General features: G+C 41.3%; 2 protein-coding genes across 2 annotated transcripts; one reads left to right on the top strand and one right to left on the bottom strand.

Annotated features, from left to right (window-relative positions):
- Positions 1-410: 410 nt before the first annotated feature.
- Positions 411-1,936, bottom strand: LOC148344198 (isotocin-neurophysin IT 1-like). The gene is made up of 3 exons (XM_088305392.1): positions 1,690-1,936; positions 1,209-1,413; positions 411-710 (listed from the first exon to the last, which is right to left on the bottom strand). Exons 1-3 carry the CDS (start codon positions 1,807-1,809, stop codon positions 565-567), a joined length of 471 nt encoding a protein of 156 aa, XP_088161518.1. The 5' UTR covers positions 1,810-1,936; the 3' UTR covers positions 411-564.
- Positions 1,937-4,674: 2,738 nt separating this feature from the next.
- znf366 (zinc finger protein 366) lies at positions 4,675-13,191 on the top strand. The gene is made up of 7 exons (XM_088305669.1): positions 4,675-4,763; positions 7,169-8,134; positions 8,227-8,394; positions 8,626-8,776; positions 9,536-9,727; positions 11,340-11,514; positions 11,978-13,191. The coding sequence occupies exons 2-7, from the start codon at positions 7,176-7,178 to the stop codon at positions 12,463-12,465; spliced, it is 2,133 nt and encodes a 710-aa protein (XP_088161795.1). The 5' UTR covers positions 4,675-4,763; positions 7,169-7,175; the 3' UTR covers positions 12,466-13,191.
- The last annotated feature ends 1,057 nt before the right edge of the window (positions 13,192-14,248 follow it).

Genomic DNA, 14,248 nt, shown 5'->3' with positions numbered 1-14,248 from the left:
TAATGACTGATATTGCTCACACACGAACACCGAAACGCACAAGATTGCTGGCAAATAAAGATGAATGTGCGTTTGGTGGAGTAGTGCAGTGATAAGGCTTTTTGCTGAGTCAGTCTGAAGAGGAAATATGATTTCTGATGGCCAGCATGATCAGCAAAGAGGTTTAAATATCATCTCAGGCCCTTCTGTGAGATTGCATGTTCCGATTTCTTGTGTTGGCTCTCTCTTCATACTTCCATGCACATTCCCAAAACATGCTTGTTAGGTTTATTAAAGAATGAGATGGACTTAATAAATAATGAATAAAGTGATTTGGGATAGGCTCCAGCTCGCACACAAACTCAATGTGCGCTATATAAAACAAATGGATGGAGGATTTTTGGAAGTTGATTCACAAACACAACTTTTTAGTCTTCCTCAAAACTTTATTTCAATGCAAGATAACCGGATGACTGTCAGAATCCATCCCCTGTTTTCATACATAAAAATAGACAAGAGGCTCAAATTGACAACTACTAATATGTACTAAAGGTCTACCGGGCGCCCCCGCCCCTCAGTATCAACTCACTGACCGAGTCGATGAGGGGTTGCATGAGCGGCCAGATGGAGGAGCCTCACGATGATGTCACCGGGGTCGCCGCCGTCGTATTGGCCAACTTGATCGTCCGCCTCCTCATCCAAGAGACACGACTGGTCTGCGCTGCAGCTCTCTTTGAACGAGGGCAAGGGGGAAAGTACTTTATGGGAGAAGTGCAATCACTCTGTTTTCTTATCAGCTTTTTTGCAGCTTTTTACGCTGTGAACCTTTTCACAAGGCAAATGTAGCTCATGAGATTTACGGAGGTTATTTTCCTAATAATATCCACTGCAAACTACAATGTCAACAAAAATATGAACCTTTAATTAATCAAGATTAGAAAAACTAATGCAACTGTTCGAGGGTAGCACAAAATCCCAAAATAATATGAGAATATTAAAATAATTTTTACGTTAGGTTAAAGTTTTAATTTTCATTGTTGTCATTACCATTCTACTCTGATTGGCTAGGAAAAAAAACACACTGCCTCATCATTTAGCAACGACTTCTTGATCTGTCTATGGCTCCTTATTACATATTCAAATGTCTTACTGTACTTAATGTTGTGGACCGCGTGAGCGTACTGCACAGAGCTCGCTTTCTTTTGTATTTCTTGAAATGAATGACATACCTGCATCACAACAGAGACCTGAAGCGGCGCAGCGTCCTCCCTCAGATCCGCAGGACCTCCCCCCAGCCTGGCACGGGGTGAGCAGGTAGCTCTCCTCCAGGCAGTGTGTCGTTTCCGGGGAGCCCAGCAGGCAACCGAAGCCGTCACCGCAACAGATATTGGGGCCGAAGCAGCGGCCCCTGTCGCCGGGGCCGCATGACATACACTGAAAGCAAACAGATATTAGTTCACGGTTCCGCCCCCGAAAGCTGGACTGCCCAGCTTTGTTGATAACATAGCGAAGTGTCTTCTTGGCCTGCTTGCACAGCGGCTGACACAGCTTGCAAACATTCCAATGTGGTGGCAACATTGATTCGCGACCACATTAATGTAATTAGGGTAATTCAAAAATCCTAATAGTAAATAATTCAAACTGAACTTTCATCATCAAATATAAACGCTGTGAAATAATTGTTTTCAGCAATATTTTTGAAATGCTCACCTTGCGCAGCGGAGCATCCATGATGGAGCGTTTCCCTCCAATGGGACAGTTGGAGATGTAGCATGCTGAGCATACAGACAGGAGGAAAAACAGGCACACGGACACGGCTGCTCCGCTCATCTTTGCTGAAAGAACAGGAACAATTGTTTAAATTGTTTCAAATATGAAACACTAGAAACACAAAGCCAAAAGTCTTAACCAGTCTTGAAATGGCTTGTCAAAGTCTGTTTCTGATGCTTCCACTTGCTGGTCGACTTCTGCGATGTCTTATATACACACCTCGGACCGCTTTTTAAGAGTGCCACCGAAAGCCAAAAGCCACTTAGGAGTCCTTAATGAGTCGCTTGCAGTTGGCTGGCAGAAGTGACCAGCGGTCAGGTCAACGGTCAGCACGGGTCTGGAGCACCGTTTGCCTCATGAATCATTCCAGTGCGTGACTGTGCATGCTCCACATGACCGCCAGTCAAGCAGGTCAGGAAGGTAAAATTAGAAGAAGGCAGGAAAGTGCGGTGATGTCGTCGTGGAATGGTTTTTTTTTTTTTTTTTAATGAAATCCAACCACTTTTTTAGAGTTTACTCACACTGGGCCAGTGTAATGTGAGAGATCGCCAACTGTGCTGTGAGAAATCACCCAATTTTACTCAGTTGATCTCCAAATTATTTATTTCCTCCACATAATTCAGTCAGGTGGCACAGTGCATGACAAGTTTGCATGACAATCCTACCGTTCAGGGGTTGCAGGGTCCTTGCTTTTTCTATAAAAACACGGACGTAAGGTCAATTGAAGACTTGAAGAAATTGTTCTTGCTGTGAATGTCAGTGTGAATGCTTGTTTGTCATGTTTGTCATTGTTGTGTGATTGGCTCCAACACGCTACAAGCGCTACAGAAAATTGATGGATGGACATAATGTTGTCTTTGTCCAACGTTGTAATGAAAACAGTTTCCACTAGATGACAGAAGGTACATAATAAAATTGTATTTTGTTTGGTGATGTGCCTTGAGATTGTTTTAAATGGCTAAATTTTATTTCTTCACATATGCCAAACTATTGTCGCACTCCCATCCACCGCATCACTTTATGTAGCCTACTAAAACAAATCACGTGTTTATTATATTTCATGTTTCTTGCCAAATGGGTTTGTTCTTTTCATTTTGATGTACCAAAATTGCATTTTCTTTTCATTATTTGTCTATTTGTATGTCCCACATTTTTTTGCACAATTTGTTTTTGACTGAGCCACTTTTATTTTGAGTGCCGGTACATGCTGATGCAGAGTACTGGAGTACTGATTCGATACTTTGGCAATGCAACAAACTTGTCATCATTTTTATTTATATGTGATGCATTTTTATTTGGCTACACGTAAATGACTACACACGCCCATGCACAGCCACGAGCATTCATTTGCTAATCTCTTGCAAGGATTGAAGCCCACATTGTCCAGGTCCTTAGGTTAATTGGCTTCATGAGCTAATTAACACAGCTAATGACAAGCCACAAACCAAAGAGGACAGTTTGCCTCTTTCAATGATATGAGTTCAATTACTCACGCTTGACTCACTCACTTGGCACATCACTCTGATTAATCACGCAGGTTAGCTGACGACATCTCTTCTATTACTAACTTTTAGCACCGTGTCAGATATTTCTGTTCAGTTTCTTCATGGCTTATTTCTTTCATAACACATTCTTACTGAATGTAATTTTTCCAGAAAATTTCATTTTCTCAATGTAACGCACAAGTGCCGGACATTTCTGCAGCTTTTGTGATCTGAACTTCCTTGGTGGAGTGTGATGAGAAGGGCATTTGCCCCTCCTGGTGGCTATGTTGGTACATTGGCTCAGTGTTTCTAACAGTTAGGGATTTTTTTTAATCTTAAAAATGAAAAAAAAAAAAATCTCATAAGAAAAAATAGTTTACATTAAATTATATTATATAAAGCAAAATGTCCACAAGGCATTTAGAAATCAAGGTAATTTTATATTAGATTAACTGTGATAAAATGATATATACTCTAATCTCGTTGCACACTTGAGTACAATGACAATAAAGGGATTTCTAATTCTAATTCTATATAATTCCATTAAATCCAGGCCTTGTTCTGTTTAATGTGACTCCTAGGTGGAGTTTACTGTCAAATTAACATAATAAAACAAAGAGAATTACGTGTGTGTTTGTAACAACCACATAAAATTGTCTTCAAGTCCATTCACTTAATGCTAAAACACAATTCATATATGAATATATATATAAAATTCATTAAAAAAAAAAGTGCTTTGAGTCATGGGTATTTAAAACATAAATGCTGCAGCAAACCCTGGAGACCTACACTACATTATGCTTCACAATCGGCAGAAAAACGATTGCAATTACTGCAGTTTATTGAGTCACCTACAGTAATAGTTAAACTCTTTCTAGTTAGTCGGCTTGACTACATTAGAATATCCCCCATTGATCAAGTCACACGCGACAAAAAGAGCCCAAATTAATTAATCATGATGCAGAATCAGTTTTTTTATTACCTAATTGGAGAGACATAAAACTAATTTCACTCAATTGAACTGTGCAGGTGTAATAATGTTGTGGTCCAGATCTTCATCACTCGCATTTTGCTTTGGCAAATTTGCGGTGACTTCAAACACTGAAGCTGTGTTTTCCCCTTTTATGCAATGAAAGCGATGAGTATTTACGGTACATCTTCCATGATTGCGTGCTGTTCCACATTCAAAGTGCATTGTTTTCTTTTAGAAACATCCACCCGGGCCCTCCCTGCATTCCTCCAAAAGCTCTCCAAATCCCTATTTCATCGAGAAACGGAGATGTCTATCTAGTGTTTCCTTATTTTTCTGCAGGAAGGCACTCGACTTGTTGACTTCCTCTCCCCTCCCTTCCTTCCTTCTCTCCGAAGGTACTCATCTGAAAAATGAGAACAAAGTTATTGTTCCTGTTCTCTTTCTTAAGTCCCTCCAAAAAAGCTCATCTGTGGAGGGGCCGCGCATTGTCAGGCGGGCGCGGGAGGGAGAACGGCCGCACGGAGCCACGGCATCACAGCAAAACAACTCTTGGCCAGGTATGGCGTACACTTACACATTGGAGGAGACTCACACAGGCACAAGGAGGGGCTTTGGTTTTAAATGAAGTGTTTGGCGAGCATGTAGACTACATTGGGAATGAGACTTCAAACAAGACGCATGTAACACACTAGAGAACATTTGACTGCAAAAATGTCTTCTGATCATTTTTTTTGCAGGTGAAAGAATCACGTGCAGCATACTCATATGCAAGCAATGCAGTTTTTTTTGTCATGTTTTCCTCCTCGCTTTCCGTCACTTTGTGGAGAAATGTCCATACAGCTGATGCAGTTGTTCACATTATTCGGTACACCTGCTGATCTGGTGAGATTTAAGACCAAAGCTGTAGCACTAAATTTGCCTTTACGAAGACAACAATGCTCACTCTCGGATAGTCAGGAAACAATATCATGATGCGTGCTACTGAGAGGTTGTTCCATTATTTTAGTATGTTACTGAGTAGGGGAGAGGGCGACTGCAATCAATACAAACTTGACACGATATTACTAAATGAATACCTTTCCATAAGTGTCCATCAAAGTTGAGAATTATTATCTTTGTAAAGTCACGAACTTTAATGCTCATCTTGTATTGGATCGCTTTGGCTCTTGTAATTATAGAAGTGGCGTGGCCATTGAGACTATAGTGTGAATGTGATCTTCAAGGTACATTATGTATTTTCTCATATTTGAATTAAAAAACACATTTTGATTGCACACTGGTATTCAAAACTGAAATAAACTGTCACAGCAAATAGCAATGATGATCGCAAATATCATAACCAGGATTTTATTATCAACATTAAATTATCTACTCTTGTCAAAATCTCATTACTAATTGGTGAAACTGTGCATGAAGGTTTGTTTTAAAGGTTGGTCTAAGAATGGTGGTGCCCCTGAGAAGTCTACGTCTCGTGCATGTAATCTTTTTAAAAATTCTTGAATGTGACACACTGATTGACTGGTTCGCACATCTGCCTCACAGTGAGTGGGTTGTGTGTTCAATTCCAGCCCTGTCCGTCCTGTGTGGACTTTGCATGTTCTCCCTGTGCCTGCTTGAGTTTTTTCCAGGTAATTTGGTTTCCTCCCTCATTTCAAAGACATGCATGGTAGGCTGATTGAACACTCTAAATCAGGCGTCTTCAATCCTGTTCCTTGATGGCTTGTATCTTAGCTGTTTTCCATCTCTTCCTGTTGCAACAAACCAGATTCAAATGATCAGGATTGTTATCTAGCTTCTGAAGACCTTGCTGATTATCTGGTCAACTGAATCAGGTTTGTTGCAACTGGGAGAGATGGAAAACAAGCAGGACACCGGCTCTCGAGGAACAGGAATGAGGACCCCCGCTCTAAATTGTTCCTAGGCATGATTGTAATTGCAGATGGTTGTTAGGCTTTATGTACCCTGCGATTGTCCGGCGACCTGTTCAGGGTGTACCCCGCCTTCTGCCCGTAGACAGCTGGAATAGGCTACTGCACGCCGGCAACCATTGTGAGGATATGCGGATTAGATAATGGATAGATATTATTCTTGACAATTTTTTGTTATTGACAAACTTATGCTCAGCACTAATAATAATAATAATAATAATATTATTCCCTTTATTAGTCCCACAATGGGGAAATTCGAGATTCAAACCCAGGTCTCCTGGGGAGACTGGGTCCTGAACGCGGCGCCTTAGACCACTCGGCCATCCTGGCCTACAGCCCTTTGATTATTAATATAGTAAATATAAGTCAATTTATAGTGTGCGCCCTTAAATTTTCGACTTGTGCCTGTAAAATTTCATGTCAGAGGCCACTGTGCTCCGTATAAAAAAAAGTTAGTTTGGATCCCTGGTTCAAGGTGAGTGTATGGGTGGAAGAGATAAAAGAAAGTTCTTCCCTGAATACAAAAAAAACATGAACAGAGACAAGAAAAAAGCAATGGAGAAGCGAAAAGGTGACAGGTGATCTTTAGACAAAGTTCCTAATTTCAAGCTAGGGGATCTTTGAGAAAGTAAGAAGTGAAAGATACTAGTAGTTGTGAATTGAAAGCACGTCATTTGGACTTGTAAAAGATCCAAGAATTATACTTAACCAGATACAGTACCAGTCAAGAGCTCAGACTTACTTTCCATTTCATTTTATTCAATGAGTCTATGGAATTTAAGTCCAGACATTGGCGACATTCCATTGTGAAGAAACAATTCATGCGAGCAGGTCAGCTGTCTTTGTGAGTCTAAAGAATTATGGGTTATTTAATGGTCTTTTGGGGCAGCTAACAAGCTAACATATCTTGACTGACTCTCATTTCCAAAACCCAACCTAAGGAAGTCTGAAAAACCATCATATCTATTTATTTATTGCATCAATCATTTTTTAAAATGGAAAGAAAAAAAATATCGTTCATTCAATTTCCACAGGGTCAAAATGAAAACAGTCCACTTCTCACCATCAACAAGTCCTCGATTCGGAGAGGGTGCTCGTCATCCCGATCAGCACAGGTTCTATGTGACCCCACCTTCCATCATTATTAAGGCCCCTAATTGTTCGTCATCAAGCTATCCCACTGGAGACAGCGGTAGCCCATTGCAGGGTCCACCTGACTTCTTCCCCATGCAGAGCCCCAGTCATGGCCAGAAAGAAGGCTCCCAAAAATGCAAAAGGATTCCATTTAAAATGGATGCCCACGACTGTCGAGAAGAGGAGGAAAGCAGCATCCCCAAATCAGTCACCATCTCCCACCTCTCCTTCCCGACTCATCCCGTCCCCGCCTCACCCACTGGCCCAGGTATGATCGAGCTAAGCAGGCTGCAGCTTCATCGCAGGACCGCCGCCGTTGCCGCCCCAGTTCCGGTGAAACGGGAGCCTCTCAGTCCCCCGCCGATGTGGCCCCCACCTCCTTTCCTCATCCACCCGTCATACTTCCCACCTCTCCATCACAGCCTCATCCCGTATCCCTTCTTCTTGCCGGGCCCAGTCATGCCCTTCCCGACCAGGGAAGACGCCAGGCCCACACACCGAGTTCGCGACACTCCCACTCGAGGAGGAGCGCGTGGCGGCGAAAAGCCCGCGTTCGACGTCCACGTGGACGACAGCTACTACGTGGATGTGGGCGGCGAGCAGAAGCGGTGGAAGTGCCGCATGTGCGACAAGTCGTACACGTCCAAGTACAACCTGGTCACGCACATCCTGGGCCACAAGGGCATCAAGCCCCACGGGTGTCACCTTTGCGGGAAGCTATTCAAGCAGCTGAGCCACCTGCACACACACCTGCTCACCCACCAGGGCATGAGGCCGCACAAGTGCCAGGTGTGTCACAAGGCCTTCACACAGACCAGCCACCTGAAGAGGCACATGATGCAGCACAGCGATGTCAAGCCTTATAGGTACATATTCAGTGGAAATACATACTGACATGTACGTAAAAAACTCAACTTAAAGAGCAAGTAAGTAACATCTTCGGTTGCCCACCCACCAGCTGCAGCGTCTGCGGCCGAGGCTTCGCATACCCGAGTGAGCTTCGTGCTCACGAGTTGAAGCATGAGAAAGGCCAGGAGAACATATGCGTCGAGTGCGGTCTCGACTTCCCAACGCTGGCCCAACTCAAGAGACATTTGACTGCTCACCGCGGCCCCACCTTGTACAGGTGAGACATTGAGACTTAGAAGAACGACTTGGGAATTCCATATACATATATCTATAGATTGGCTAAAGTAAAGTAAAGTAAAGTAAAGCGTAGAGAGTCTACGTCACCAAAATGCAGGAGCAGGGTCAATGAATGTGGCATCCATTGGCACCTTTTTTTCTGGCTTTCTATTGGACAAATATTAAGTGGCCAGTGAAATTCAGCATAATGAGTCAAGCGTTGTTGCTGCAGGTGCTCCGAGTGCCAAAAGACGTTCCAGTACCCGAGTCAGCTGCAGAACCACATGATGAAGCACAAAGACATCCGGCCGTACATCTGCAGCGAGTGCGGGATGGAGTTCATCCAGTCGCACCATCTCAAGCAGCATACGCTCACTCATAAAGTAGGTAAAAGGTTGATGTGCACGCATTGCTTTTCATCCAAACAATTCATCAAACTATTTTCCTGGAGCTTTTTTGTTTGTTTTTTTGGTCATTATCTCTATGTCAGGTTTGGGCAAATCTTGGTGCTCGGGGTCACGTTTGAGTTTTAAAATGAGTCGATGGGCCAGGATGGGCCTGAAGATCACTAACTGTACCAGTACAAATTTCATAAATGAATACAATAAAATCAGCAATTTTTTTTTTTTAATTTTAATATTTTTCAGTTTGATCTGCATAAATTGATCAATCATCAATGATGTTTTTAGCACACATTTTTTCATCAAGTTAAATCCTTTTATAAGTACGGGCTTGAACAAGATAGAACGCTAAGAAAATGTTAAATGTTAAATATTTTTTGCAAAAAAATCAAATAAAAAAATCCAAAACATAACATGAAGGTTTGGAATAAATGGTTTTGCACTACAGTTTGCGAGGCAAAATTAGCATTTTGTGCCACATTAAACTGTTCACCTACTGCTGCTTGTTGCAAAGTTGGGTACCACCATCTAGTGCTTGCAACTGAGCTAGTTTTTTACAACTCAGGACAAAAAAAATTAGCAATACCTCATATTGCAAAAAAGTTGAGTCACTTGTATGTTGTTGTAGAACTGTACGTGGAACTTCCTGCCTTCATTTTCTCTCTCAGTTCAACCTTTTTATTTTTTTGGGGCCATATTCCCGTTGAGTAAAGTTCTTGAACTCTTTGACTATGCCACCAGGGCGTAAAGGAGCACAAGTGTCGCATTTGTGGCCGCGAGTTCACGCTGCTGGCCAACATGAAGCGCCACGTGCTCATCCACACCAACGTGAGGGCCTACCAGTGTCATAAGTGCTTCAAGAGCTTCGTGCAGAAGCAGACGCTCAAGGCCCACATGATTGTCCACTCTGACATCAAGCCTTACAAGTGCAAGGTGAGTGGAAACAAGGTCATGCTCCGTCCTGTAATATTTATTGCATCACTTTAGCCGACCCTCCGCACCCAAATTGCTTAATTGAAATTAATGTATTCATTTTTTTTTTGCTTCTTTAATTATCTTATTAAATTGTTGTTCAATTCATTTATTGCAAATAACAAATCAATGGAAAATTCAATAAGGTGAACAGTTCAAGCATTTTCAACTACTAACTATATTTTATTAAATATTTGTAAATGTGGCAGTAACAACGATAGTTTAAATTTTTAATAAAAATATATCATTTTAAATTTTACATTTAAAAATGTAATGAACATTTAATACATTTCAGGAGATTTAAATACGAGAACAAAGTATTGTTTTATTATTGAAATAATTTGACAAACACTGTGATATTACAGTGACACTAAAAAGTAATGAATTTATCCAAATTAATATCACATGTTTACAACATAGTTTTTATGTCGTTTTATAATTCTTCATATTTTCAACTTTTTCGACAATTCTTTTATTGTTAATGCGTTATAATTAAATTAATTAGAGATAATACAGATTATAGATCTTTTATATTATTGAAATAATCCTTTTCACACATCTTTCGTGCACATTTCAACTTTTTCCTTTTCTGAAAGACCTGGCCCAACAGTCCGATTTGAAAATGTGGCACACTGAAGTATGCCCACTACTGGTGTAAACTCAACCTACAAAGTACCTGAAAAGTGTTAAAGGGAGCCACGGTGATTGATTCTTTCTGGCGCTTGACCTTGCTGTTTTGAAGAAGTCTTGGGAGCATGACCAGATAGCAGGGAGGCTTTTGGCAGCGGCAGCCTCCTCACTCATAGGAAGGATATCAGCGCACAAAACCGCCTCTCTAACAATGGCCTCCCGCCTCCCCAGAGAACGAGGCCCGCAAATAGATTTCATCTCGCTTTCTCTGCTGCTTGAAGTGGGGGGGGGGCTTCCTGTTTTCTCACGGTCCTCTCGGACAGTCCGAGTCCCTCTCTCCTCCTGAAGGAAAGGACCACCCTAATAAAAGAGAATGGAGAGGAAGGACAACGGAGGAGTTGCCCTTCCCCCTTCTGTTGCTTCCTCTTGCTCAGTCCCTCTGTTTTGCCCCTGTTTGTGTGTGAGAGTGCGTGAGTGTGCGTGTGTGGGGGTGTCTGTGCGTGTGTTTGCGCGAGCTGATGAGAGGGAGAAAAGACAGAGGGAGAGGGGACGAGGAAATCAAGCTCCGAGGGGGATTGCATTGGGTGTATCAGAGGGGAATCGCCTGCACATTCATTCACGATTACGTGTCGTCATTCAAAAGAAATTTGGCAGAGGCAAACATCCCAAATGTCATGCTTTGTATAAAGACATTTCATTAGGTGACAGCTACGAAAATTGTTACTTTAATTGAAAACTCTAAAGAAATTGTCCTTAGTTGTCATGTAAGTGTGAATCGTCATTGAGATGTGCCCTGCGTTGGCTGGCGACCAATCGAGCGTTATACTCCGCCTCTCGCCCAGTCAGCTTGGTTAGATTCCATCTCACCAGTGAACGTAATAGGAGAAAAACGCTACAGAAAATGGACGAGCAGATAATTGACATTTGCCTGTTTGCCTTTCAGCTCTGCGGCAAGGAATTCAACAGGATGCACAACCTCATGGGCCACATGCACCTCCACTCGGACAGCAAACCCTTCAAGTGCCTCTACTGTCCCAGCAAGTTCACGCTGAAGGGAAATCTCACCAGACACATGAAGGTGAAGCACGGTGTCATGGACAGAGGACTGGATGAAAGATGTAAGCACCAAAGCGCATATCCGTCATGTTAATTAATGCTGATTATCTGTCAGCGGCATTAATGTAACCACAAATAAATAAATAAATAAATAAATAATTAACTAATTGCAGTTCAGTTGTATTGAACTTTTTAGGTCAACACGTTTGCTTTTAATCATTAAGAATGTTTGAATTTTAAGCAGTAATTTACGCACCATTTTTTTTAAACTTGTATTTTACGTTCCATTTTTATAACGTATGTTCTATACATATTTATACGTGCAATTTTTTGGGCTTTATTTTTAAATACCAAATGTACCCAAAATAGTACTTCAGCAAACACCTACCACAGATTGTTCTGTTAAACATACCCATTTTTTTCTTTAAATACATTGCGTTTTAATACATATTTAAAACTTGTAAAGCATGCGGTAGGTTATAATATGTCCCCATTCGTTTTAATGACTTCATTCTGTTATTTCAGTGTTCCGACAACGGGGACGCTTCTGCCTTAGCTCTCCCATGAGCCTCCTGGGCCATTTCAACCAAAAAGAGCCATTTGACCTTTCCCAGAAGCCCCCAGGCCTTTCGGGTCTTCATCTTCCCCAGTCTGATGGCGAGAGCGTGCCTGGTAGCTCTTGCCAAGAGGAGGATGAGGAGAGTTTGTACAGACACAGTCAATCCAGCCCTGACGAGGATCTACATGAACCCTCGGGTGGTGGGGAGGTGAGAGGCCGGGGGTCTCCAGCTCCGGACAGACGCTTGGAATCAACGTGGAGACGGACTGAGTTGCGCACTCGTTACGAGGTGTCAGAGAGAAGTCATGGAGATCCAGGTGACCATGCTGATGAGTCTGAGCTAGAAGAGGAGCTTGACGATATGACAAAGAGCAGATTAGGCACAGATATCATCAGGGAATCGATAGGACTGCCAGACACGGAAGAAAAAGTGAAGGCGGACGACGAAGAGTGAGGAGAGAATGCCTATTTTGTAGCTTTCGGGTTAGATTTCCAGATCAATCTAAAATTCAATGCACTCTTTCCAGGTGAACTTAATTTGCCCTTCTCTCCACTTCTTAATGTCATGCAGCTGTTCAATGTTTGCAAATGAGATAGAGAGAGACTGGAAGAGTCACAGAAAGGCATAGAAGTGGATGGACATCTTTTGAAAACTTCATGCCTCAAACACCTGTTTTTCAATTATTGTCTTTAGCTCAATGTTGGACAACAATTAGTTGTGCAAAAACTGCTTGTGCATGCAAACGTTTAGAGAATGTTGAATTAATTTCCCCTTAAGGCTTAGTACATTTTTGGTTGATCCTGACATTTCCCCTTAAAACCGAATACTTTTTTTGTGATTAGTGTGAGGAGCGAAGGAAGAGTGCTTAATGTGAGCTGAATGCAAAATGAACAGTTGTAATGAAAGCTGTGAATAATACATCTTGTACATAATATTTTAGAATTGCTCTCAGGTATTTTCAACATTGAACATTTTACAGCAAAAAGTACGCGGCTTTTTGGAAAAAGTAGCATATAACCGTAATTCCTTAATTAGTGGCCTGTGCACTGATAGATATTATGAATAAATAAATGCCGCACCTCAAATTCACATATCTTTTATTCTTGCAAAAAGAAAGCACTGTACTGTATGTCGCATGGCATATTTCATATTTCAAACGGTGCAAGACATTTTATCATCGAACATGACATTGATTTGAACGGAGACAAGTTTGCAAAATAGAGTTTGCCGCTATATTGCGTATTTATGGTATTTCTATTAATAATCTTGTAAATCACTGTATATATGGTGGGGATGATTTGGAAACATGCGAGCTACTGGAATTATTGTAAAATAAACTGTGATTTTGCATTTTTTCTCATTTTGTTATTTTTCTGCCTGGTTAATGTTGTTTCAATACGGCAGCGTGCAGGTGGAGCCAAACATGATTCTTTTAAATTAAAAGCAGAAATGCATTTAGCATTTTTACCGTACGAACAAGCCCAGAGGCTGAATGCATGTCCACGTATTAAAAACGTCTTTTCTGTGCCTGTCTCCTCCCGCTGCTTCCCTTTGAAAGCAGAGGAAGAGGAAGAGAAAACACCTCTCTGCCTTTCTGTCTTTTTGCTTGTGATAAAACAAGCAGCGGGTGTCCCACACAAAGACTTCATATGTGTGCATGAGTCACAACGTAAGCATTCATTGTGCTCAGCGACTCAATCAAGACAATCGTGGTGAAATCCAATATTAAATAGTATGACACACCCAAAAAGGATGTTTTTTAAGCTTGTTTTTTTTAATGTCTCCCTCAAATTCTTTCATGTGAATGATTTTTTTTCTCAAATTAACTAAACTGTCAACTTGATATTTTTGTGTGGGACTAACAGAATACAATTCTGTGTAGGAATTCTTAAATGTAGAAATAATAAGGGTCTTTCGAAGACATAGGTGATGTATTTGCAAAACCAGACAAATCAAACAATAATAATCAAACAAACTAAAATGGTAAGTGTTATGCATATGCAAATGAAGCAGGACGTTAACGAGAACTCATGCACGCATACACACGTTGAGCCGCAATAAAATACTGAACACACTTGTCCATTTCTGAAATATCCTATTAGACAATTTTCCTTTCGTTGTATTTAGTTTTATTGATTATTGTTCTAATTCACTGCAGAAGGTATCTCAAAGGAATTTTACACAGTTCCGGCACAAGAGTCCTCATACATTATAAATATCAAGTATTTGTATATAA

This window comes from Idiotropiscis lumnitzeri, chromosome 1 (assembly GCF_059441095.1).
Source record: "Idiotropiscis lumnitzeri isolate Australia: NSW breed Sydney's pygmy pipehorse chromosome 1, RoL_Ilum_1.0, whole genome shotgun sequence".
Lineage (NCBI taxonomy): Eukaryota > Metazoa > Chordata > Actinopteri > Syngnathiformes > Syngnathidae > Idiotropiscis > Idiotropiscis lumnitzeri.
This window is presented reverse-complemented; position numbering and strand designations above follow the sequence as displayed.